This window comes from Cannabis sativa, chromosome X (genome assembly GCF_029168945.1).
Source record: "Cannabis sativa cultivar Pink pepper isolate KNU-18-1 chromosome X, ASM2916894v1, whole genome shotgun sequence".
Classification (NCBI taxonomy): domain Eukaryota; kingdom Viridiplantae; phylum Streptophyta; class Magnoliopsida; order Rosales; family Cannabaceae; genus Cannabis; species Cannabis sativa.
Genome location: NC_083610.1, coordinates 40,761,563 through 40,789,546, shown reverse-complemented (window position 1 = coordinate 40,789,546; position 27,984 = coordinate 40,761,563). Strand labels below are relative to the sequence as shown.

Below are 27,984 nucleotides of genomic sequence, written 5' to 3'. Positions count from 1 at the left end.
TTAGACCTCGCGGTCATTACAAAGGATAGCATCAAGAATTGAGGAGGGCTCCACAAATCCTGAAATATTTTGGGCGAACGTCCAATTAGCCACATTATGGGCCACAAAATTACAACAACGAGAAATAAAAGAAAAATTACAAGATAAAAAGTTTTTAGAGAGTTGATTACATAATGAGACATAATTATCAATACTCCAACTAGAGTGCAATCCTTTAAGAGCCTTGATAACTATTTCAGAATCACTCTCCACTAAGACATAGTTGTGGTTCTTGAGTCTAGCCGAGTCCAAAGCAAGACGACACGCCGCCGCTTCACCAATCAGAGGGTCTCTAAAGTTGAGCATATTAACAGCAGCCCACACAACAGTTCTAGAATGATCCCTAGCCAGGGTCGCCATACACATGGAATCTCCACCAACCCTGACATCACATTTGATTTTGATCCAATCTTCAGGCGGAGGAGTCCAATCTTTCACTACATTGGCCACTACATTGGCCTTCCCAGGGTGATAGAGAATCTCACAGTCATAATCTTTCACTAATTCCAACCAACGCCTCTGTCTCATATTCAAATCTTTCTGAGTAAAGAAATACTTGAGACTTTTATGGTCGGTATAGATTTCACACCTTTCTCCGTAAAGGTAATGCCACCAGATCTTCAATGCAAAAACTACCGCGGCCAACTCTAGATCATGAGTCGGGTATCGCTGTTCATAATCCTTTAACTGACGGGAGGCATAAGCAATAACCCGATCAGCTTGCATTAGCAAACACCCCAGACCCTGTCTGGATGCATCGCAATAAACTACGAATTTCTCTTTGTCCGAAGGCAAAGCTAGCACTGGAGCTGTAATCAACCTCTGTTTCAGCTCCTGAAAACTAGTTTCGCACTTATCTGACCAAAAAAACCGCTGATTCTTCTTCGTAAGTTCGGTTAAGGGTGTTGAAATTTTAGAAAACCCTTCCACGAACCTACGATAATAACTGGCTAAACCCAAGAAGCTTCTAATTTCTATCACTGTCTTCGGTCTTGGCCAATCCCTGACGGATTTTATTTTCCCGGGATCCACCTTGATCCCATCTTTGCTAATAATGTGCCCTAAGAAGGACACCTGAGATAGTCAAAATTCACATTTCTTGAATATGGCGTAAAGCTTGTGTTCCCGAAGCCGTTGCAAAACCATCTGAAGATGTAACTCATGCTCCTCTTCTGATTGAGAGTACACAAGGATGTCGTCGATAAACACAATCACACATATATCGAGGAAATCCTTGAATAGTCTATTCATCAAATCCATAAATGCTGCAGGAGCATTGGTTAGTCCGAACGACATAACCAAAAATTCGTAATGTCCATACCTAGTACGGAAAGCCTGTTGGGTTTTATGCCCTAAATAAAACTCATTTCAATATAATCAGATTTACTTATTAATATAGATCTGAAATAACATTTAATGTTGCATGGTTCACATGATTTATTTCATGATTATATGTACATAATGTATGAATTCATCTGAAACCCTTTTCACATACTTGATCCTGTTTATTGTGCTGTCAACACATTGGAAAGTAAACATGACTATGTGAATAAAGTTTCCTAGATTTATCAGACATAGGGTTTTACTGATATGATAATCTACAACAGAGTTTACTTGCATTTGGAGAAGTGTTATGTTCTTTCCAAAGCATTGGTTAAAGTAAAGCTCAGGTTGGATGCATGGAGTATGCATCGGAAGGGACCGATATTGAACTTTGACTTAGATTTAATTAAACTTACCGTAAAATCTATTCAAGTCAATATCGCCAAGTTGATCCTAGATCAAATGTTCTTAATCCTGTTATGATTAGGCTCAATCTCGAAAGGCTATTCGTGTTCTTTGATTTGTTAGTTAAGCCTACTTTTAGGTCAGGGTGATACGTACATTTTGGGAACACGGTAGTGCAATTGAGTGGGAGCGCTAGCATAAACATGGAATCTATAGCTTCTATCTGGCGAATAGTAAGCAAAGGATGATCTCCTTCGAGCTTGACCAAACGAACATAAATGGTGGAGTACTCATTTCACATAAGCTAAAATATCATTTATACGGGGTCAAGTGTTTTAAGGATAAAATACATAGTAGGGTGTTACGGTAATCTAATCCCTTTACAGTGTAGATCATTCATATAGAGGATCATTGATCAAATTAGGATTATAACAATGGATAACTAATGATGCGTCTATATGGTGGAACATATAGAGCATTCTATATACTGAGAGTGCAATTCTAAGTTCTATGCGTGGATTAAACGAAGAATTAATAAGTTAGTGAATTTTAGTGCTAAATTCTTGATCTACTTATTGGAAGCTCGGTTATATAGACCCATGGTCCCAGCACTAGTTGAGATAATATTGTTTGTAAGACTCATGTAATTGGTTTTGATTAATCAATTATAATTCACAAATTAGACTATGTCTATTTGTGAAATTTTCACTAAGTAAGGGCGAAATTGTAAAGAAAGAGTTAATAGGGGCATATTTGTTAATTATGATACTTTGTATGGTTCAATTAATAAATATGATAAATGAAAATATTATTTAATAATTATTTATAGTTATTAAATAGTTAGAATTGGCATTTAAATGGTTGAATTAGAAAATTGGCATTTTTGAGAAAATTAGATACAAAAGTGTTAAAATTGTAAAATTGCATAAAGCAAGGTCCAAATCTACTAAGCCATGTCCGGACACTTTTGTAGGCATTTTAAACTGATATTTTCATTATTTTAATGCCAAATAATTCAAACCTAACCCTAGTGGATTGCTATAAATAGATAGTGAAGGCTTCAGCAAAATTACACTTCTGAATCAGAAAAACCTGAGCCTTCTCTTTCTTCCTTGGCCGCCACCCTCTCTCTCTCTCTTCTTCCTTCATATTTCGAACTTACCCTAGTGATTAGAGTAGTGCCCACACACAACAAGCAATACCTCAATCATAGTGAGGAAGATCGTGAAGAAAGATCATCAGCAAAGGAGTTTCAGCATCAAGGATTCAGAGAAAGAGATCCAGGTTCAGATCTTGATAATACTCTGCTACAGAAAGGATACAAGGGTTAGAGATCTGAACGGAAGGAGTCATTTAATTCCGCTGCACCCAATGTAAGGTTTCTTAAACTTTATACGTGTTTATTTCATCGTTTTAGAAAGTTCTTATTTAGGATGTTAATAAACATACTTGTGAGTAGATCTAAGATCCTGATAAAATAAATTCCAACAACTGGCCTCAGAGCCATGGTAATTGATTTACTTGCAAGAAATTTGGACTTTAAAACGATTGTTTGATGTTTTGGTTGGTACCATGTTGTATTGAGTGTTATTTGATGATTGATTGGTGTTTGTGAATTTTCGTAAAAATAATTGAATATCTGTTTCTGGAATTATTTTTATTGGATAGTATGGAAAAAATTAAGCAAGTTACTTTTTTACAGAACTCAATTTCGATTTAATTTTAATTAGTTATGATTTTTTGAAGTTTCGAAAAAATCAGGTTGTGTCGCTGCACCACGTGCGCGCGCGGAGAGGCTGCAAGCAGCCCCCTGCGCCTACGTTTCAGGCCCATGCAGCCCCAAGTGCGCCCATGGACAGTATGCTTGGCATACTGTCCGTACAGCTCACAATTTTTTTGTTTTTCTTCGTTTTTTCATTCTTTTTCATGAAATTAAGTTCCGATTTTTTGTGTAGTTCTGTATTTATACTATTACTATTCCTAATTCAATTCTAATTATCATAATGAATTAATTTAATATTTTTTAAATTTAATTCAAGATATTAGTGTAATTTGAATTTAAAAATAGTTAGTATCTATCTTTTTTTGCTTAATAATCTATCTTATTTTTAAATTTGATGATATCTTATCTTATTTTTAAATTTAAGGTCAGATTTTAAATTTTTAAATTAAATCTTTTTTAAATAATTTGACCTTATTTAAATTTAAAATAAGATAACTATAATCATGTAATTTTAAAAAGATGTAAGATATTTTGCTAACTTTTAAATTTTGTTATTTTATTTATTTAAATTACATTTAAAATCTGAAAAAGATATTCATTTATCTTTTTTTTAATTTTTTATTTAATTTTTATTTATAAAATAACATTTAAATTTTAAAAGTAGTTAGCAAATTTTTGAAATGATATTTAGGTTGGTTGAAACTTAATTTTTCAAAATTGTAGGTTTAATTTTTAATTTAATTTCGAAATTTTTTATTTCAAATTTATTTAAAATTTTTGAAAATTATTTTTTTTAATTAATTAATTATTTCGAAATTAATTATTTAATTTAAAATTAAATAAATCCTACATCCAACTATCCAGCTAACCTTGTTGCAAGAGTATGTGTTTTAGCTTGTGTGTAAGTTTTCAAAACCTATTATTACTTGATTGCAAATAGCCATGGTTACTTTTTGCCCGATCCAATGATCTGATTTTAACTCATGGCTCCCTTGGTCAAGTAAATAATTTGTAATAGGTATATTTACAATCTTCTTTCATCTGTGTATGACCTAGCAACATGATAGGACCCATCCAAAGTGTGCCCGTGTGAGCCTATGTGTTTAATTTCATTATAGATGCATATAGGTTGTTGTTGCTAAATAAAATATCATAGTTCTTGATAGATTTTATTTAGGCCCATTTAGTTTTTGGGCCTATTCAATTAATAACAGTTGTTCATTTTAAGGTTAAATTCCTCTCTTTTGGGCCTTGTGTGAGAGTTGGGAGCCATAGTAGTGGGTACGACATACTGAACCCAGCACCCCCTCACATAAACCACCCCAATTGTGAAGGCCCATTTGCCTGATTTGAATGACTGTACTAGGTTAATTAAACTTGTTTAACCTAATAAAATTGATTAGCAACATAATTAATTTCTTTTATTTTGAAATTAATTTAAGAAAATTATAGTTTAAAGAATTCTTTATTCTAAGCTAAACTATATGTATTTTCTTGTATTTAATTAAATATAGAATTATAACCATCTAGATTCTTTCTGGAGCTTAATTTAAATTTTTCATTAAATATTCCTATTTAAGTTGATATTTAGTTATCTACAACTAACCAACTTAAATCTGAATATCTTTTGAATTTCAAATTTCAAAATTAAGCTGAGGAATTTTAGGCATTGGTTATTAAGATTCTTTAGATATTTTTTAAGTTAATATCTTTTCGAATATTAACTAAAAATGGAATATTTTAGATATTTTTTTTTTGAGTTAATATCTTTTCGAATATTAACTTAAAATGGAATATTTTCAAATTAAGTGGTTATAACTTAATTTTTGATATTTATTTAAATTTAAATTTGAAAAATATTTAAGTTCTAGATTTTTTCTAATACAACTTAAATTAGATATTATTTTTTCAAATTTTGTGGAAAAGATACTTAGTTAAATAAGATATTTTCTAGATAGTTATTTCTAGACTACTTATTATTTTTAATATTACATAGGAAAATATTATACATTGTGAAATTAATTATTTTAAATAATTAATTTTGGTACAATTTATTTTTTCCTTGTATTAAACTAGAGATTAATAATTAAGCCTTCTCTACACTTAATTATTTATTTCTTGAATTTAATACATTTAATTAATTTAAAAATTAAATATCTAAGTTGATTTTCATCATGATACTTAAATATTTCTTTTTCATGAAAATTATTTTTAGTTGAAATTTTTTTTTTCAACTAAATTTAAATAATTTTCAAAATATATTTTTTCTTTATTTTATTAATCAAATTTTGAAATTGCATTTCTTAAAGGGTAAATACCATTTTGGACCCTCTGTTTTACAAAAGTTACCAATTGGACCTTGTGTTTTGTTAAATGACAAAATTGACCCTGTATTTTATAAAATACTACATATAGGACCCTGAATTGATTTTTTGTCAAAATAAAGTTTAATTATAATCCGATCTAAAAGTGCTATGACAAAACTGTTTACATTTATTGTATCTGTTCGTATTAAGCATTGTCTTCAAGTTGGTTGTATTAAAAAAAAAAGTTGTCAAAAATTAAGCTTAGGGTCTTATTTTTACTATTTTAGAAAATATAGGGTCCATTTTGTCATTTAACAAAACACAGGGTCCAATTTGTAACTTTTGCAGAACACAGGGTCTAAAATGGTATTTACCCTTTCTTAAATGCTGGAATTTCGGATTTATTTGAAAAATAGATTAAAGTTGTAAATTATTTATTTTAATTTTGGACCAACTTAAATCAATAATTTTTTCATTAATTGATTAATTTAAAATACATGAATTAAAATATATTATTAGAAATTGAATTAATTAGTCAAAGAAAAATCTAGATAGGTGATATTTTTTGCTTGAAGTATTTTTCTAGTGTATTTAATTAAATAGAATATTAATATTTAAGTTTATTTTCATCATCATACTTAAATATTTGAAGTTTTTCTTATATATTTAATTAAATAGGAAAATTACATTTTTTTTGTTGTAAATTAATTTTATTAATTAATTTTGGGCCAACATTAAATTAGAATAATTTTTCCAGGATTAATTTTTTATTTTAACATGCATTTTTCGAAAATTGTATCCTTGAATACTTTAATTTTTCGAAATGCAATATATATTTATTGAAAATTAAATTTGAGTTGTAAATTAATTTAAATTAATTTTGTAACAGCTTAAATTGAATATTTTTCTAAATATTTATTGGAAATTATTACTAAGATGGAAATAATTTATATTATTTTCATATCCATCTAAGTGAAATTTATAAATATTAAATTAAAATTTATATTTAGAATTTTTCATTCTAAATTGGAAATTTTAATTAAATAAATATATATTTAAAATAAATAGATTAAATAAAGAGAAACAAAGAAAATACAACTCACTTTAAATAATGAGCTTTATTATTATTAAGATATTCGATTTCCATTGTTGGTCTTACAATAGTTAAATGTTTTCAATATAACCTCGAGACACTAGACTTCGTCCCCCTATGGATGGTTATTCGTTGAACTCATTTAACACCGTAAGATCTCATTTGATAAGTGTTTTGTAAGTTTTCGTCTCTATTAGACTCTCCCCTACAGTGACTACTTAGAGATAAACTTATGAAACATGAAACAATGGTGGAAGCTCATAAAATGAGAATAACCTTGACTCTCGCCTACCGGGACAACGTTGGATTCTTATTTTGATCGAATAAAAGGTTGCTAGAATGGTTTCTATTTTAGATGAGCTGACAAATCTATTCAATGAATGATACTTTGACTCTCGCCTACCAGGACACTGTATCAGTTTGTTGGAAAACCTTGGAAATTATTTAGGATTGTATGTTTTAGTATTTTCACTTGTCATTCCTACTTGCTATATGTTTATAATTTCTGAATTGTGTATGAATTTATATTGAACCATGTTATTTTCTATTATTAAGTTGTAGTTTAATTTCGAATCTTCATTGTTGGTCTAACTTGGCTTGTTTATCTAATGAGATAAATCCCTAGTGGATTTTCACCATTAGACATACATAATAGTGTTAGATCTTGAAAGATAAATATTGTATATGCGACATCTAGTTGTTCATCAATTGATGACACCTTAGACTAGTATTTTTACGATATGAAATAAGAAGATTGTATAAATAAGATTACTTTGACTTTCGCTAATCGAAGCATCGTTGGATTCTTATTTTAAACGAAATTATCCTAATTACTCTTAGCTTATTCATTTCGAATTAGCTCAATAACATATCATTGGATGAATGGTCTATAAATCATTTCATGTCATTCTATATTTTCTCTTAAGAAATTAAATGACGCATATGATTATAATCCCGAAATTCTATTCCCAATTGATATAAATTCTCAATCTTAGAAATCTCCTACTTGTATGGGCAAATCTGACTTAGAGTTTGTATTAGTAGTGGTGGTCCAAGATAAAATTACTCATTATATTTGGTATAAATTTAAGTCTTTGACTTTAATTTTAGATTCCAAATAGAAATTTTCTTATATTTCTAATTCCAGAATACAATACAGTTACACTTTCTCAAGTGTTTAATATCCATCTTCTATTAATGGATTCAAACTGTATGGAATATGAGTTAGGTATTCTGTGACCAGGATCCACTTGCAGTATTCTAAGAACTCTTTGATGTAACTAAACCTATGTCATCAAAAGACACTACCACATTTTTTTTAATCTATGGCATTTGTATCTTGTTCATAGTGGATTTTACAAGATCAATCTCTGCAAAGAGTTAATATGCCTATATCCACTAAAAGTAGTTCATCTCATTCGTAGATGGATGTACATTCAGGGGTGGATATGAGTTTTTCGTTGTATTCTTCAAACGATAACTCTAGATTATACTTTTTAGCAAGAAATTTGAAATGTTTGAAAAATTTCATTAATTTCTAGCAATGGTTAAAACCATTAAGGTAAGTGGTTAAAGATCTTGCGAACTGATAGGGTGGAGAAATAGTTAGTAGATATGCAGTTCAAAGATCATTAAATCGATTTTTGAATTATATCCAAACTTACCTCCCTAGAAATTTCGAGTTGCATGTTGATGATTAGTTACTAGTCGTTGCCTAATTCCTTCTATGGTAATACAATTTCAGAATGATGTAATGGTTGTATACTTAATGTAAATCATTACTAGATTCATGGATGACCTAATCAAAATCTTAAGAAAAGCTAGAACTCTTAACCATGGTTTGTTAGCTATTCTAAGTGATTAGGGGTGGACCATCCCATAGTCAATAGATAAGAAAGTGTTTGTTCAAACAAATACTACTTTTCTAAGATAATGACTAAGTCTGAAAATAAAGTAGCAGATAAAGGAGATATTTTTTCTTGATTCCAAAAGTGTTCTATCATCTTATATGACATATGATGATCCCACTGCCTCTGTTGTCTTGTCACAACCAAAGAGGTTAATGTTGGATATTTATTTTACCAGGATCTTAGATCTACTCACAAGTATGTTGTTTAAACACCCTAAATATGAACTTTCTAAAACGATAAATTAAACACATATACAGTTAAGAAAACCTTACATTGATGCAGCGGAATTAATGTCTCCTTCCACTCAGATCTCTAACCCTTGTATCCTTTCTGTAGCAGAGTATAATCAAGATCTGAGCCCGAATGTCATTCTTCTTCAAGTTTAATCCTTCACAGTCTTCCAATCTATGATTGAGTTACTCCTTGCTGTGTGTGGGCACTTACTCTCTCACTAGGGTCGAAATTGATGAAGGAGAAAAGAAGAGAGAGGGTTTCGGCCAGGTATAGAAAGCGGGAAAGGCTCAGTTTTTCCGAAGAGAGAAATTTCTGTTAGATTACTAATGAAAAGCAATGAGATAGATATTTACTATTTTAAAATCTGACCTTAAATTTAAAAATAAGATAAGATATAATCAAATTTTAAAAATAAGATAGATAATTAAGCAATGAGATAGATATTTACTATTTTAAAATTCAAATTACACTAATATCATGAATTAAATTTAAAAAATATTAAATTAATTCATAATGATAATTAGAATTGAATTAGGAACAGTAAATATATAAATACAAAACTACACAAAAAATCGGAAGTTAATTCCATGGAAAAACATGAAAAAACGAAGAAAAACGAAAAAATTGTGAGTTGTACGGACAGTTTTCGCGATCGCAGGAAAATTTCAGCACAACTCCGTTTTTTTCGAATCTTCAAAAAATCATAACTAATTCAAATTAAATTGAAATTGAGTTATGTAAAAAAGTAACTTGATTAATTTTTTCCATACTATCCAATAAAAATAATTCCAGAAACAGAATCGCAATTATTTTTTACGAAAATTCACAAACATCAATCAATCATCAAATAACACTCAATACAACATGATACCATCCAAAAACAAATAAACAATCGTTTTAAAGTCCAAATTTCATGTAAGTAAATCAATTACCATGGCTCTGAGGCCAGTTGTTGGATATTTATTTTACCAGGATCTTAGATCTACTCACAAGTATGTTGTTTAAACACCCTAAATATGAACTTTCTAAAACGATAAATTAAACACATATAAAGTTAAGAAAACCTTACATTGATACAGCGGAATTAATGTCTCATTCCACTCATATCTCTAACCCTTGTATCCTTTCTGTAGCAGAGTATAATCAAGATCTGAGCCCGAATGTCCTTCTTCTTCAAGTTTGATCCTTCACAGTCTTCCAATCTATGATTGAGTTACTGCTTGCTGTGTGTGGGCACTTACTCTCTCACTAGGGTCGAAATTGATGAAGGAGAAAAGAAGAGAGATGGTTTTGGCCAGGTATAGAAAGTGGGAAAGGCTCAGTTTTTCTGAAGAGAGAAATTTCTGTCAGATTACTAATGAAAAGCTTGTTATGTGACTGAGCCATCACTTTCTATTTATAGGCTACTACTAGGTTTAGGTTAAGAATTATTTGGCATTAAAATAATAAAAATATTAATTTGAAAAACCAACAATAAGTGGCCGGCCATGGTGTTATAGTGGGCCCCATTTGATTTTGCAGTTTTATCAAATTCTATCTCTATTTTCTCAAAAACGCCAATTTTCCAATTCTAACCTTTTAAATGCCAAAACTAATTATTTAATAACTAAAATAGATTATTAAATAATATTGTCATTTAATTTAATTATTAATTAGACATATAAAGTCCATTAATAAATAAATAAACCTAGAAACTCTTTTTTTTACAATTTCACCACTGCTTAGTGAAAATTCATAAAATTAGACATAGTCTAACTTTAGAATTATAATTGATCAATCACGAATCAATTAATGAGTCTTACAAGCAGAATGTTCTCAACTAGAATGGGGACCATGGATCTATATGCTGAGCTTCCAATAAGTGAACCAAATTTACCAAGTAAATTCCTACTTATTAATTCTTCGTTGAATCCACTCTTAGAACTTAGAATTGCACTCTCAGACTTATATAGAGCATATTGTATGTTCCACGATATCAATATACTATCTCATTTAACCATTGTTATAATCTTATTGTGATTTAAAGATCCTCTATATAGATGATCTACATCGAGATGGGATTTCTTTACCGTTCTCACCCCTCAATGTATTTTGCCCCTTAAAACACTTAGCTACCTGTAAATGGTGTTTAGTGATCTAATGATTAGTCAGTTAAACAAGAGCTCATCCATTTACTTCTATTTGCTAAGCTCGAAGGGAATCATCACTTGACTTCTATACACCAGTAGAAGCTATAGATTCCATATTTATGTTTATCATGTTCCCAAAATATACGTATCACCCTGACCCAAAAGTAGGCTTAACTAATAAATCAAAGAACATGAATAGCACTCGAGTTGAGCCTAAGCATATCAGGATTTAGATTCTTTTAATCTTAAGATCAACTACTGATATTGACTTGGAAAGATATGTATAACGATAAGTTTGTAATATCTTAACTTAGTTGCAATATCGGTCCAGTCCAATGTATACTCCATACATTCGAAACTAGTATACTTTACTAATGTCCTGGAAAGAACATAACACTTACTCCAAGTGTAAGTACACATCATCGCTGATTATCACATTAGTGTAAATCCAATAACACAGATGAAACAGGGACCAAGTCTTTTGATTCATATGATCACAATCACATTCCACTGTGTTGACGATACTGTAATTGTGAATAAACATATGATCTGGATTTAACTGATTTTGTGTGTAAATGTAATAAACATATTTAAACCATTAGCATGTAAATTTCATGCAAACATCAATCACTTCAAATTTCTTTTATTGATAACTAATCAGATTGTAAAGAGTTTTATTTAGGGCATAAAACCCAAAAAACTCCCACTTGCACTAATATAAAACAAACTATGCAAATAGGTCAATCTGATGTCTTGATCTTCAGATCAAGTGTAGTATATTTGAATCCACCCAAACTTCTGTAAACTAGTTCATAAAAACTCTTATGAAACATCCTTTACTATATGCTTTACTCATCAAGGGATACTGAAATCTTTTACAGTTTTAAAAGTACATCTAAATAAACAGAAGACATATCTCTCATATTTTAAAATATGTAATTGAGATAATACAGTGTAGACTTTTCTTCAGTGCTATAACTTTCTTGGATTTCGAATACACAAAGTTATAATTCTTCTCTGGTAGAGCTTGAATAATTATACAATAATTCCTCCCTCCCCAAAGTAAGCACCATCTCAAGAATTTCAAAATTAGATGGTGAGATACAAAGACAACTGATACACAGTTCCTTAATATCTAACATATAGATCACTTTCATAAATCCTTCTTGAATATCTTCTAATGTTCCCTATTTGATTACATCTCAGATAGCTCCCACTTAATAGCAGATGTCTGGTTAAATAATACTTTTAACCTCTGATTGTTTGGAGAGTTACCTAGTTGTGACATTTGTATTAGTCTAAAACTTTAAGTTAAGACTAAGTCATCAACATAGCAGACAGACTAGTATTTGAAGTGAAAAATACATGCCAGAGATAAAGTAATCAAAATTAAGATACCATAAAATTTTATGAGGATTAAGAATTCTAAGTTCAAGTCATTCGAATGGACTGAACTAGAGTTCTTTATCTTATTCTCATAATTCTGATAAGCTATTCCTATCCATGTGAATGGTTAGATTTGCTTTTCAGTCATGTTCTTAAGTACCTATCACAAGTATCAACCTAATGAAGATGGGTATAGAACTTTAAAATTCTCCCACTCAATTAAGGTAGTGTGAAACTTTAACAAAGAACTTTTATAGGTATCAATCTTTTACTTACAACAGTAAAAACGAAATGGAACATACAATCAAGATCAAGAATTTATATTGATAATAGCTGACTCATTATATTACTTCCATGTTTAAAGAAGATATGTGTTACATAGGGAATTGTGGAATATGCTCCACCCCTAAGAATATACATATAGGGTACCTGTGGATAACCTCCACCCCTAAGCATATAGAGATTATGATCTACCCTTAAAGGTTGTAAAGATCATGATTCTCATAGTGTGATAGAGTTTATGTGGAGTTGAATACTATCCAGAGTTCATTAGATATAAAAGATCGTTGAACTGCATAATTTTCTTAACTTTTCTCCACCCCTATCAGATCAAAAGATCCTTTTATTAAACAAATTCTTAATAATTGTATTAGAATTAACAATTATTAATAAACATAGAAATAATTTCTAGTGTTTATTTAATATAACTCTATGAAGAGTTGTAAATATTATAGAATTTGCATCAATAATAAAAACACTTACACATACAAACATATAAGTATAATGTGGTAATAATTGATGAAGATAAATTAAATGAAGCTCAATCTCATATTTTGCAATAGAAATTTTGAAAATTAGAAACTTTATTAATAATAAAAAAAAATGTATTGCAACAATATGAGAAAAACAGGGATAAATATCCCTAACTAAAATTTGAAATCCAAATTGTCTTTAAACTAAAACAATTAATTCAGAAATAAATTGAAGAGCTTCATCTTCATCTGGAAGATTGCACCCCTTGGTCCAGCTAGCTTCCTGATCCAACTCATCTGAGTTCAAGTAGCTTGGCCTATAAGAAGAAGAAAATAAATAAACAAAGTTAGTCCAGAATCATAAATCCAATTGGATAATAATTCACTAAAACTCTTAAAGTTTATAAATGGAAATACCTTGTTTCTTTGCAAGAAGTTTAGGACACTGGGGTTTCCAATGACCTTTCTCATTGCAGTAGAAACACTTTCCTTTAAGTGTTGCATCACCAGAAGGAGCAGCCTTTTTATTCTTCATGGCTTTTGTTCGCTTCTTGGTGTTGTTCCACTTCCTCTTCGATTTGGGCTTTGAAGCAGAGGCAACATTTGCTTCAGGTTTCATCGTCCCATTACCATTTCTAGGATTATGATGTTTACTCCCTTTCTTCTTGGGTCCTCCAATCAAATTTTCATAAGTTTGAAGGTCATTGACTAATTCATGAAAGTTAATTTCCTTCTTATTCATGACATAATTTGATGTGTATGGTAGAAATGCTAGAGTCAGGCTATTCAAGATAAGGCTAACTTGAGTTGCACTGTCCATTTCAGCACCATGATCCTGGGCTTCTTGGAAATAACTAGATATGAGGAGAACATGGTCACGCACGTTTTGTTGAGGTTCCATCCGTGCATTAATGTACTTCTTAGTCGCGTCAAAGCGTGACTGAAGTGATGCCTTACCGAATAGCTCATTTAACTTCGTCATAACTTCAGCATCCTTTTCGGTTTTAGAAAACCGAGTTTTGAGGGTGTCAACCATGCTAGAAAGCATAAAGTATAGAGCTTTGTCATTTGCTTTCTGCCAACGCTCATACTTTTCTTTCACAGCTTTGGAAGCATTGTCCCCAGGCACTTCAGGTGACGGCTCAATTAAAACAAACAAGGCACTTTCTCCTATGAGAGCAATATTAATGTTCTCATTCCACTTATTAAAGTTAGATCCATTCAGCTTGTTTTCAGTCAACAGTGATAACATGGGATTCATTTGATAATACAGGATACTACAAAATAATAGAAATCAACAAATAGAAATTAATAATGGTTTAACACAAAATCAATTCAGAACTTATAAGCACATAGCAAGTAGGAATGATATGAGAAAATACTTAAAAATTCAATCCTAAATAATTTCCAAGGTTTTCAACAAACTGATATCAGTGTTCCGTTTAGGCGAGAGTCAAAGCTCCCATCCATTGAATAGAGTTGTCAGCTCATCTAAAATGTTAAACATTCTAGCAACCTTTTATTCGATCAAGATTGGAATCCAGCGTTGTCCCGTTTAGGCGAGAGTCAAGGCTATTCTATCTTATGAGCTTTTACCATTGTTTCGCAATTTGCAAGTCAAATATGGTCGCCACCATTAGGGTGATCCATACCATATAAAACACTTACAAACTACTTATCATGCGAGATTAAACGGTGCGAAATTGCTAATGAACGTTCCTCCATTAGGGAGGATTACTCACTAAAACAAACGCGGTGTAAAACCCACAATGGAGATCGAATATCTTAATAATAATAAAGCTCATTCTTTAAAATGTATTTTATTTATTATTCTAATAAATAAATTCTCATTAAATTCGAAATTTAGTATTGAAATTCAAAAATAAGAATTTAATATAATATTTATAAAATTATACTTAGATGGTGATTGAAATAAAATTAATTATTTCCATCTTAGTAATAATCTTAAATATAAATATTAAGGAAATTAATTTAAGTTGAATTAAATTAAATAATTAGCAACTTAAAAATTTCCTTTGAGAATATATTTATTGAGTTCGAAAATTTAAAGTATATAAAAAAAAAATACAATTTTCGAAAATAATAATAATAAAAAAAAGAAATACTTCAAGCAAAAATATCACCTATCTAGATTTTCTTTTGACTAATTAATTCAATTTCTAATATATATATATTAAATTCATTTATTTTAAATTAATCAATTAAATGAAAAAATCATTGATTGTAGTTGGTCCAAGAATTAATTAAAATAAATAATTAATTTACAACTCAATCTATTTTTCAAGATAAATTCGAAAAATATTGCATAAATAAAATGCAATTTTTCGAAATTGATTAAGAAAATAAAGAAAAAATATATATTGAAAATTATTTAAATTTAAGTTGAAAAATCAAATTTCAACTTAAAAATAATTTTCTATTTAATTAAGTGTCATGAAAAATCAATAAATATTTAAGTATCATGATGAAAATCAACTTAGATATTTATATTTTTCAAGTTAATTAAATGTATTAAATTCAGGAAATAATAATTAAGTGTAGAGAAGGCTTAATTATTTATTTCTAGTTTAATACTAGGAAAAATATACTTAATAAAATTGTACCAAAATTAATTATTTAAATAATTAATTTCACAAAGTATAATATTTTCCTATTTAAATATTAGAAATAATAAGTAGTCTAGAAATTACTATCTAGAAAATATCTTATTTGACTAAGTATCTTTTCAACAAAAATTTGAAAAATATCTAATTTAAGTTATATAGAAAAAATCTAAAAAACTTAAATAATTTCAAATTTAGATTTAATTAAATATCAAAAATTAAGTTATAACCACTTAATTTGAAGATATCTTTTTAAGTTAATATTCGAAAAGATATTAACCTAAAAAATATCTAAAATATTCCATTTTAAGTTAATATTCGAAAAGATATTAACTTAAAAAATATTTTAAGAATCTTTAATAACTAATGCCTAGGATTCCTCAACTTAATTTAAAATTTAAATCAAATATTCAAATTTAAGTTAGATAAGAAAAATCAGTTGATATAACTAATTTATAACTTAAATAGGAATATTTAATTAAATAAGCTCCAGAAAGAATCTAGTTAGTTAAAATTCTATATTTAATTAAATACAAGAAAAATACAAATAGTTTGTCTAGAATTTATATCTAAACTAAAAGTGTTTTTCTTAAAATTAACTTTAAAATATTAAAATGAAAATAAATTTCATATATTTTAAAAGTTAATTATGTTGCTAATTCAATTTTATTAGGTCAAACTAATATAATTAACCTAGTACAGTTATTCAAATCAGGCAAATGGGCCTTCACAATTGGGGTAGTTCATGTGAGGGGGTGCTGGGTTCAGTATGTCGTACCTACTTCTATGGCTCCCAACTCTCACACAAGGCCCAAAAGAGAGGAATTTAACCTTAAAATAAATAACTGTTATTAATTGAATAGGTCCAATAACTAGATGGACCTAAATAAAATCTATCATGGTGTGACATTTTATTTAGCAACAACCTATATGCATCTATATAATAAAATAAACACATAGGCTCACACAGGTACACACTTGGATGGATCCTATCATGTTGCTAGGTCATACACAGATGAAAGAAGATTGTAAAATTTACATGTTACAAATTATTAACTTGACCAAGGGAGCCATCAAATCATTAGATCTGGCAAAAAGTAATCATGGCTATTTACAATCAAGTAATAATAGGTTTTGAAAACTTACATACAAGCTAAAACCATATACTCCTGCAACAAGGTTAGCTGGATAGTTGGAAGTAGGATTTATTTAATTTTAAATAAATAATTTCGAAAAAAAATAAATAATTAAATATATAAATAAAAAATAAATTTAATTTTCGAAAAATAAAAATTTAAAAAAATTAATTTCGAAAATAAAAAAAAATATTAATTTAAATTTCGAAATTATTTAAAAATAAATATTTAAAATTAAACCTACTATTTTGAAAAATTAGGTTTCAACTAACCTAAATATCATTTCAAAAATTTGCGAACTACTTTTTAAAAATTAAATGTTATTTTATAAATAAAATTAAATAAAAATTAGAAAAGATAAATGAAATATCTTTTTCAGATTTTAAATTTAATTTAAATAAATAAAATAACAAAATTTAAAAGTTAGCAAAATATCTTACATCTATTTAAAATTACATGATTATAGTTATCTTATTTTAAATTTAAATAAGGTCAAATTATTTTAAAAAAAAATTAAATTTAAAAATATTTAAAATCTGACCTTAAATTTAAAAATAAGATAAGATATAATCAAATTTTAAAAATAAGATAGATAATTAAGCAATGAGATAGATATTTACTATTTTAAAATTCAAATTACACTAATATCTTGAATTAAATTTAAAAAATATTAAATTAATTCATAATAATAATAATTAGAATTGAATTAGGAATAATAAATATATAAATACAAAACTACACAAAAAATCGGAAGTTAATTCCATGAAAAAACATGAAAAAACGAAGAAAAACGAAAAAATTGGGAGTTGTACGGACAATTTTCGTGATCGCAGGAAAATTTCAGCACAACTCCTTTTTTTCGAATCTTCAAAAAATCATAACTAATTCAAATTAAATCGAAATTGAGTTCTGTAAAAAAGTAACTTGCCTAATTTTGTCCATACTATCCAATAAAAATAATTCCAGAAACAAAATCACAATTATTTTTCACGAAAATTCACAAACATCAATCAATTATCAAATAACACTCAATACAACATGATATCATCCAAAAACAAATAAACAATCGTTTTAAAGTCCAAATTTCATGTAAGTAAATCAATTACCATGGCTCTGAGGCCAGTTATTGGATATTTATTTTACCAGGATCTTAGATCTACTCACAAGTATGTTGTTTAAACACCCTAAATATGAACTTTCTAAAACGATAAATTAAACACATATAAAGTTAAGAAAACCTTACATTGATACAGCGGAATTAATGTCTCCTTCCACTCAGATCTTTAACCCTTGTATCCTTTCTGTAGCAGAGTATAATCAAGATCTGAGCCCGAATGTCCTTCTTCTTCAAGTTTGATCCTTCACAGTCTTCCAATCTATGATTGAGTTACTGCTTGCTGTGTGTGGGCACTTACTCTCTCACTAGGGTCGAAATTGATGAAGGAGAAAAGAAGAGAGAGGGTTTCGGCCAGGTATAGAAAGTGGGAAAGGCTCAGTTTTTCTGAAGAGAGAAATTTCTGTCAGATTACTAATGAAAAGCTTGTTATGTGACTGAGCCATCACTTTCTATTTATAGGCTATTACTAGGTTTAGGTGAAGAATTATTTGGCATTAAAATAATGAAAATATTAATTTGAAAAACTAACAATAAGTGGCCGGCCATGGTGTTATAGTGGGCCCCATTTGATTTTGCAGTTTTATCAAATTCTATCTCTATTTTCTCAAAAACGCCAATTTTCCAATTCTAACATTTTAAATGCCAAAACTAATTATTTAATAACTAAAATAGATTATTAAATAATATTGTCATTTAATATTATTATTAATTAGACATATAAAGTCCATTAATAAATAAATAAACCTAGAAACTCTTTTCTTTACAATTTCACCCCTGCTTAGTGAAAATTCATAAAATTAGACATAGTCTAACTTTAGAATTATGATTGATCAATCACGAATCAATTAATGAGTCTTACAAGCAGAATGTTCTCAACTAGAATGGGGACCATGGATCTATATGCTGAGCTTCCAATAAGTGAACCAAATTTACCAAGTAAATTCCTACTTATTAATTCTTCGTTGAATCCACTCTTAGAACTTAGAATTGCACTCTCAGACTTATATAGAGCATATTGTATGTTCCACGATATCAATATACTATCTCATTTAACCATTGTTATAATCTTATTGTGATTTAAAGATCCTCTATATAGATGATCTACATCGAGATGGGATTTCTTTACCGTTCTCACCCCTCAATGTATTTTGCCCCTTAAAACACTTAGCTACCTGTAAATGGTGTTTAGTGATCTAATGATTAGTCAGTTAAACAAGAGCTCATCCATTTACTTCTATTTGCTAAGCTCGAAGGGAATCATCACTTGACTTCTATACACCAGTAGAAGCTATAGATTCCATATTTATGTTCAGCACTCCCACTCAATCATACTATCATGTTCCCAAAATATACGTATCACCCTGACCCAAAAGTAGGCTTAACTAATAAATCAAAGAACATGAATAGCACTCCTGAGTTGAGCCTAAGCATATCAGGATTTAGATTCTTTTAATCTTAAGATCAACTACTGATATTTACTTGGAAAGATATGTATAACGGTAAGTTTGTAATATCTTAACTTAGTTGCCATATCGGTCCAGTCCAATGTATACTCCATACATTCGAAACTAGTATACTTTACTAATGTCCTGAAAAGAACATAACACTTACTCCAAGTGTAAGTACACATCATCGCTGATTATCACATTAGTGTAAGTCCAATAACACTGATGAAACAGGGACCAAGTCTTTTGATTCATATGATCACAATCACATTCCACTGTCTTGACGATAGTGTAATTGTGAATAAACATATGATCTGGATTTCACTGATTTTGTGTGTAAATGTAATAAACATATTTAAACCATTAGCATGTAAATTTCATGCAAACATCAATCACTTCAAATTTCTTATATTGATAACTAATGAGATTGTAAAGAGTTTTATTTAGGGCATAAAACCCAACAGTTAATACTGTTTAGTTTTCTTAGACATAATTCACGGTACCTTGTCTTAGTGGGAGAGTTTTTAGGAACTCACCTTCTTATGACTTGGGAGACACTAGTGATTAAAATCCATTGTGAGTTTAAACAAGTAATGGATTGTCAAGATAAGATACAAAGAAGAAAGCCAAAAGAACTATGGTTTAATCCATTCACATGGAATAACCTAAAGTTTTCTATTACAAGGACATAAAAGGAAATTTCCGTATATAAGTCCATTCAATGGACTTAACAAAACTTCCTGTTTCTAGTATTATAGGTTTGAGTTTATCTAAACTTATGGCTTGTGGTATACCTGGTAATTACTTACTCTAATGCAAGCAACTTACTTTAGTGAGATGCTGAAGCATTTTCTTTCTAATGGCAATCTATAGAAGCTTCACAACTTCTTAGGCATAGATTTTATTTATCTAAGGAAAAGTCTCAACTATTCTAGAAAAGATAAAGCCATGAAAGAATTTCTTATATCAACAGTGAGAGGTCTTAGATATGCTTTTGTATGCCTTAGACCAAATACCTGCTGTTGAGTGGGAGTAATGAGTAGGTATCAGATTAATCCAGGAGAAGAACATTGGAAGACAATCAAGTAAATCCTAAGATTAAGAAGAGGAACTATATGTTAGTCTATAAGAGTGTGTTTAAAACTCTTAGACTACACCACATCAGATTTCGAAATTTGCCTTTGTGCTAGAAAATCTTTCTGATAAGATGGTGATTTTGGAGAAGTGTAAAAACCTATCTGAAGTCTCTAGGTCTACCAGGAAGGGACTGAATGTTAAAGTTGCAGGAAAGGTACTTATTCAGTCTAAGGAAAGTTCTATATATTTTTGGCACCATTCCAAATTGCCTAAACTACTAGAGTTAATTTCCTGATTAACCAAAAGTAGTTGCCAAAGGTATAGAATCCAGTATCCCAAGAGAGTTTACATATAGAGAGGAATTTCACATTATCAATAATTTTGTGATTAAGGAAGAGTAATGGTGGAGAAAAGGCTGTGGTTAATTCAAACTTTTCAGATCCTATTACGAGGAGTTTACTACTACTACACTTGATTTGTATATCAAGGTGTTGAGATTATTTGAAATGCACATTTTGTTTTATATTAGTGCAAGTGGGAGTTTGTTGGGTTTTATGCCCTAAATAAAACTCATTTTAATATAATCAGATTTACTTATTAATATAGATCAGAAATAACATTTAATGTTGCATGGTTCACATGATTTATTTCATGATTATATGTACATAATGTATGAATTCATCTGAAACCCTTTTCACATACTTGATCCTGTTTATTGTGCTGTCAACACATTGGAAAGTAAACATGACTATGTGAATAAAGTTTCCTAGATTTATCATACATAGGGTTTTACTGATATGATAATCTACAACAGAGTTTACTTGCATTTGGAGAAGTGCTATGTTCTTTCCAGAGCATTGGTTAAAGTAAAGCTCAGGTTGGATGCATGGAGTATGCATCGAAAGGGACCGATATTGAACTTTGACTTAGATTTAATTAAACTTACCGTAAAATCTATTCAAGTCAATATCGCTAAGTTGATCCTAGATCAAATGTTCTTAATCCTGTTATGATTAGGCTCAATCTCGAAAGGCTATTCGTGTTCTTTGATTTGTTAGTTAAGCCTACTTTTAGGTCAGGGTGATACGTACATTTTGGGAACACGGTAGTGCAATTGAGTGGGAGCGCTAGCATAAACATGGAATCTATAGCTTCTATCTGGCGAATAGTAAGCAAAGGATGATCTCCTTCGAGCTTGACCAAACGAACATAAATGGTGGAGTACTCATTTCACATAAGCTGAAATATCATTTATACGGGGTCAAGTGTTTTAAGGATAAAATACATAGTAGGGTGTTACAGTAATCTAATCCCTTTACAGTGTAGATCATTCATATAGAGGATCATTGATCAAATTAGGATTATAACAATGGATAACTAATGATGCGTCTATATGGTGGAACATATAGAGCATTCTATATATTGAGAGTGAAATTCTAAGTTCTATGCGTGGATTCAATGAAGAATTAATAAGTTAGTGAATTTTAGTGCTAAATTCTTGATCTACTTATTGGAAGCTCGGTTATATAGACCCATGGTCTCCGCACTAGTTGAGATAATATTGTTTGTAAGACTCATGTAATTGGTTTTGATTAATCAATTATAATTCACAAATTAGACTATGTCTATTTGTGAAATTTTCACTAAGTAAGGGCGAAATTGTAAAGAAAGAGTTAATAGGGGCATATTTGTTAATTATGATACTTTGTATGGTTCAATTAATAAATATGATAAATGATAATATTATTTAATAATTATTTATAGTTATTAAATAGTTAGAATTGGCATTTAAATGGTTGAATTAGAAAATTGGCATTTTTGAGAAAATCAGATACAAAAGTGTTAAAATTGCAAAAAGCAAGGCCCAAATCCACTAAGCCATGGGCGGCCACTTTTGTAGGCATGTTAAACTGATATTTTCATTATTTTAATGCCAAATAATTCAAACCTAACCCTAGTGGATTGCTATAAATAGATAATGAAGGCTTCAGTAAAATTACACTTCTGAATTAGAAAAACCTGAGCCTTCTCTCTCTTCCTTGGCCGCCACCCTCTCTCTCTCTTCTTCCTTCATATTTCGAACTTACCCTAGTGATTAGAGTAGTGCCCACACACAACAAGCAATACCTCAATCATAGTGAGGAAGATCGTGAAGAAAGATCACCAGCAAAGGAGTTTCAACATCAAGGATTCAGAGAAAGAGATCCAGGTTCAGATCTTGATAATACTCTGCTACAGAAAGGATACAAGGGTTAGAGATCTGAACGGAAGGAGTCATTTAATTCCACTGCACCTAATGTAAGGTTTTTTAAACTTTATACGTGTTTATTTCATCGTTTTAGAAAGTTCTTATTTAGGAGGTTAATAAACATACTTGTGAGTAGATCTAAGATCCTGATAAAATAAATTCCAACAAAGCCGTCTTCGGAATGTCCTCCTCTCGGATTTTCAACTGATGATAACCCGATTGGAGATCAATCTTGGAAAAGACTGTCTTCCCCTGAAGTTGATCGAACAGATCATCGATCCTAGGTAGTGGATATTTATTCTTCACCGTTGGCTTGTTTAACTCCCGATAATCGATGCACATCCTCATAGTTCCATCTTTCTTCTTGACGAACAGAACCGGAGCTCCCCAGGGTGACACACTAGGCCGAATAAACCCTATGTCAAGCAACACCTGAAGCTGAATCTTTAATTCCTTAAGTTCAGCTGGAGCCATTCTATACGGAGCCTTGGAAACCGCTTCCACTCCTGGTGCCAAATCAATAACGAAATCAATCTCCCGCTGAGGTGGTAAACCTGGAAGTTCTTCGGGAAAAACATCTAGAAATTCCCGAACCACCTTGATGTCCTCTGGCCGAATGGTATCTGGCCGAGTGGTGTCCATCATCACGGCCAGAAACCCTAAACAACCGCCATGCAGTAATTCCTTAGCTGACATGGCCGAAATCACCGGGATCCGAGATCTCCGAACTGAACCAACGAATGCAAATGGTTCTTCACTTTCCGGTTGGAAGATCACCATCTTCCTCTTGCAATCAATACTGGCTGAGTATTTAGATAGGAAATCCATTCCTAAAATAATATCGAAATCTACTAGGCTCATCTCTATCAAATCAGCACTTAACTCTCTACCATCTATTCTGATCGGCATAGACCTAATCCACCTTTTGGAGATAACTAATTCTCTGCCAGGTAATAGGGTTCCAAACCCTGATTCATAACTATCACACGGTCTATCCAATTTACTAAAGATTCTGGCTGCCACATAAGAATGTGTGGCTCCAGAATCAAACAGCACTGAGTAAAATGAGTTATTAACTGAGAGCTGACCTGTTACAACAGAGGGGCTGGCTTCTGCATCAGCCTGAGTGATGGTGAACACCCTAGCTGGAGTGGGTCTCGCCGGAGCCCTAGGTGCCTCTGATCTGAGCTGGGGACAATCCCACTTGTAGTGTCTGGGCATGCCACACTGAAAGCATCCCTGACCTCTGCACTCACCCAGATGGTGCCTTTTACAACTGGGGCACTCTGGGTAAGAAAACCAGGTCTCAACACCACCCTGACGGCTGCCTCTACTCTGGTTCCTTCGGAACCTCTTGTTCTGCCCCGAGACACCAGATGCAGTGGATGTTTTCCTCTTCTGGTCCATGGCCGAACCACTACCTCCCCTGCTGAAACTTGACGCAGGAGGGGTAGGAGCCCCGCAACTCACTGGAGTCCTAACCGACTCCGACATACATCCAACTGCGCCCTCAGCTCGCAGTGCTTTCTCCACCATCTCAGCATAGGTGGTCTTGTCGTCTGTAGTGATCATTAGATCATGTTTGATCTTCACATTTAATCCGTCCAGATATTTTTCCTTCTTGCTGAAATCGGTTGGCACAATTCCCGAGGCCAACCTCGCCAACCGATCGAACTGGGTAGTGTACTCTGTCACACTCATATTCTCCTTCTGGGTCAGGTGGGTGAACTCTTTCCTCTTGGCACTTCTAACGGCCTCGTTATAATACTTCGCGTTGAAGAGTTCCTGGAACCTTTCCCAGGTCATAGTGGTGACATCATGAATCTGAGACACCATGTCCCACCAGACTAAGGCGTCTTCTTGAAAGTGGAAGGTGGCACACACCACCCTATCATTCCCGGTGACACCCATAAAGTTTAGTATATTTGGAATCACCGTTAGCCACTGCTCGACTTTCATGATGTCTGGACCTCCCAGAAAACTGGAGGTGCCTGCTTCCGGAACCTTTCATACAAGGGTTCCATTCTGTTTGCCGCTACCACTATCTCGGCCTGGGCAACAGGGGCGGGTAGCACTGGAACTTCCGGCACCGGCACTGCAGGAGCACCCAGCTGCCTCAATCTCTGAATCTCAAGATCTTGGTCCTCTATTCTGGCTTGCATCTCAGCAAACCTAGTTTCCCAATTCTGGGCTTCCTGATCAGCTTGGGCAGCCTGTGGCGGGTTATCATCACCCGACCACGGGCCCTGCCCCTGGGACCTCTACCACGGCCCCTAGCATGCGGGGGAAACTGAGCTCCTTGCCCTGATTTGACCCGACCGAGTTGCCTTGACTCCTGGTGTTCCGTCGGCGTCCATCTAGTCTGAACAGCCTGCGAAACCAAGAGTTGGCACATCAAGTCATGATCAACAAGAGCTTACTAATGCCGCTTAATTTAGAAATTAAAAACATGCGCCTATTCTACTATCAGGTTACTAACATGCTTCCTATCAGGCTTTTCTTATTCATAATAATTAAATAAACTACTAAAGCAATAAAAGCTTACTGAACCGTAGAACGAGCTAACTGGTGATGCTGATTGTACATGTCGTGACGATCTTCGGAAGACAACCTGGCGGCTCTGATACCAAATTGTAACACCCTAACTAGCATAGGCCTATTACGTGATATTTAAACATACCGTGCAGCTCGTTGCTAATCAACGAGGTTTATGGAAATCGTGATTAATTAAAATTTTTGCTTTTTAATTAAACTTATAAAATATTTCTTACAAAATACTGTGGGATCCCATTTACAAAAAGCTTTACAAAAGTTTACTGATTAATACAAAATACTTGTCGCCTAGCGACTAATTACAAAAAGCACTGCTGTCCCGAGGATCGTACGCTCCAGGCCTAACCGCCCCGACATGTACAATCTTCATCGGCTCATCCTCACGGTTCCTCAGCTTTGGCCTTGCCCTTACCTACACATAAACATAGCACTGTGAGTCGACAAACTCAGTAAGAAAAGCATAAATCATAATCATACATAAATCACGGGTTATGATCAGACACCCATACCCCTGACCATAACCCTAACTGCCGTGTCCCACACGATACTGAGTCCTGAACGTTCATAAGACGATACTATTGACAAGTAACAGCCTATACTCGATTCACTGGTCATACTCCAGCTGCTAGTCATACTCTAGCCTAACCGATGTGTTACAGTATCAGCCTATACTCGGTTCACTGGTCATACTCCAGCTGCTAGTCATACTCTAGCCTAACCGATGTGATACGGTCAAATAACACAGTACCACCAACCCTAGAATCAGCCTATACTCGGTATACTGGTCATACTCCAGTTCCTAGTCATACTCTAGCCTAACCGATGTGATATGGTCGGATGGTACGAAGCCAACATACATATCTAATGTAATCTAACAGGCTTCCTAACATGCACGCTAAACATGTAATACATATGCATACTGTTATACTAATCTTACCTCAATTCCGAATTTAGGTGTGCAGGTCAACCTGACTGGAACGAACTGCACGGCGGTTTACAGGCTCCTAAACCATAACAATCACAACACTATTAAGTGATACGCTAAATCACTTCCCGGGGACTTAAACTAGAAACTAAAAGTTTCCCTATCGATAAAAAGCATGGCAATACCCCAAATAACATAAAAACGAGAAAAACTAGGGTTCCTGAAAATCCCCCAACCGGTAGACCGGTTCTGCAACCGGAATTCCGGTTCTGGGAATTCCTGAACCCTCATCCAGAATTCCGGTTGCACAACCGGAATTTCGGTTCCTCGCAGGATACATTCAAAAATTCATAACTTGCTCAAATCAAATCCAATTCAAACAAAACCTTCCAGACCTGTTCTATATATCCCAAATAACATTTCTAAAGCATCAACACAGCCCAGAAAGCACAGAATCAAAAATCACCATTAAAGCTCCAAGCTTTGAGTTCAAAACTCAAACTTGGTTAAATCTAATTAACATGCATTCAAACCAGCTCAAATCTTCCTAAACATGCATATAAAAACTACAAAAACCATTCTCAAACTCATGCAACAAACACAGCAACCAATTTCACAATTTCTCTTAGAAAACTATAATTTTGAGCTAAAAATTCCACAACTTTAAACAACCTAACTATCATGCATCACAAGCAGCTTAATTCCTCAAATAACAAGATTAAACCTCTGAAATCATCTCACAAACACAGCAGCAACAACACCTCAAGATAAGCATGCAATTCATCATCGTTTCATTAAAATTCCAATAAAAGAAACAAGAACAAGTTTAAGGACTTACCAACAACTTGAACTACACCTAGATTGATTGAAAAAGCTGGAAACACCAAGACAAAATGGTCAGCCTCTTGCTGCTCAAAGAGGGCCGAATAGAGAGAGAGAGAGAGAGAGAGAGAGAGAGAGAGAGAGAGAGAGAGAGAGAGAGAGAGAGAGAGAGAGAGAGAGAGAGAGAGAGAGAGAGAGAGAGAGAGAGAGAGAGAGAGAGAGAGAGAATTTGCTTTTCTTTCTAATTTTCTAACTTTTTGAAACTTTGAACCAAATGAGAATAAATTCATATAATAAATATTTATTTCGGCCAAAAGAAACATAGCATAATATCAAATTCCAATTACTAAGTCCACTAAAGGACAAAACATAAATGGGGCAAAATGACCATTTTGCCCCTCCATACTAAAATAACATAAAGGGCACTAAAAGGGGTATTTTGGGAAATTCTAAATTCCCAACCAATCCTGACATTCCCAATGTCTAACTAACCGTCCCCTAATACTAACATACTAAGTTGTGATTTTACTGAGCCAAACACCGAATTCCATGTTACCGGGCACCGGAAATGCAAAATTATGAAATTCACTATATGACATAAAATGCATTTCAGAATTCAATAATAACAGTATAAACAATTATTTAAATATCTATAAATAATTTCCATAATTAAACATAATTAACTGCTAATTTCCAAATTAAACTAAGGGGTCTTTACAACTATTCCCCCCTTAGAA

At 32.0% G+C, this 27,984-nt stretch overlaps 1 protein-coding gene across 1 annotated transcript; it reads right to left on the bottom strand.

Annotated features, from left to right (window-relative positions):
- Positions 1-25,109, bottom strand: LOC133032157 (uncharacterized). Its single transcript, XM_061106019.1, has 2 exons — positions 24,987-25,109; positions 1-498 (listed from the first exon to the last, which is right to left on the bottom strand). Exons 1-2 carry the CDS (start codon positions 25,107-25,109, stop codon positions 1-3), a joined length of 621 nt encoding a protein of 206 aa, XP_060962002.1.
- Positions 25,110-27,984: the final 2,875 nt, after the last annotated feature.

What these genes read in the sequence shown, in the direction of transcription:
- LOC133032157 (XM_061106019.1), bottom strand. Translation starts at nt 25,109, where the DNA reads ATGCAAGCCAGAATAGAGGACCAAGATCTTGAGATTCAGAGATTGAGG. An exon ending in TTGCCCAGGCCGAGATAGTG is followed by an intron (nt 499 to 24,986) that starts GTAGCGGCAAAC and finishes CACCCTGGGAAG; the next exon opens with GCCAATGTAGTGGCCAATGT.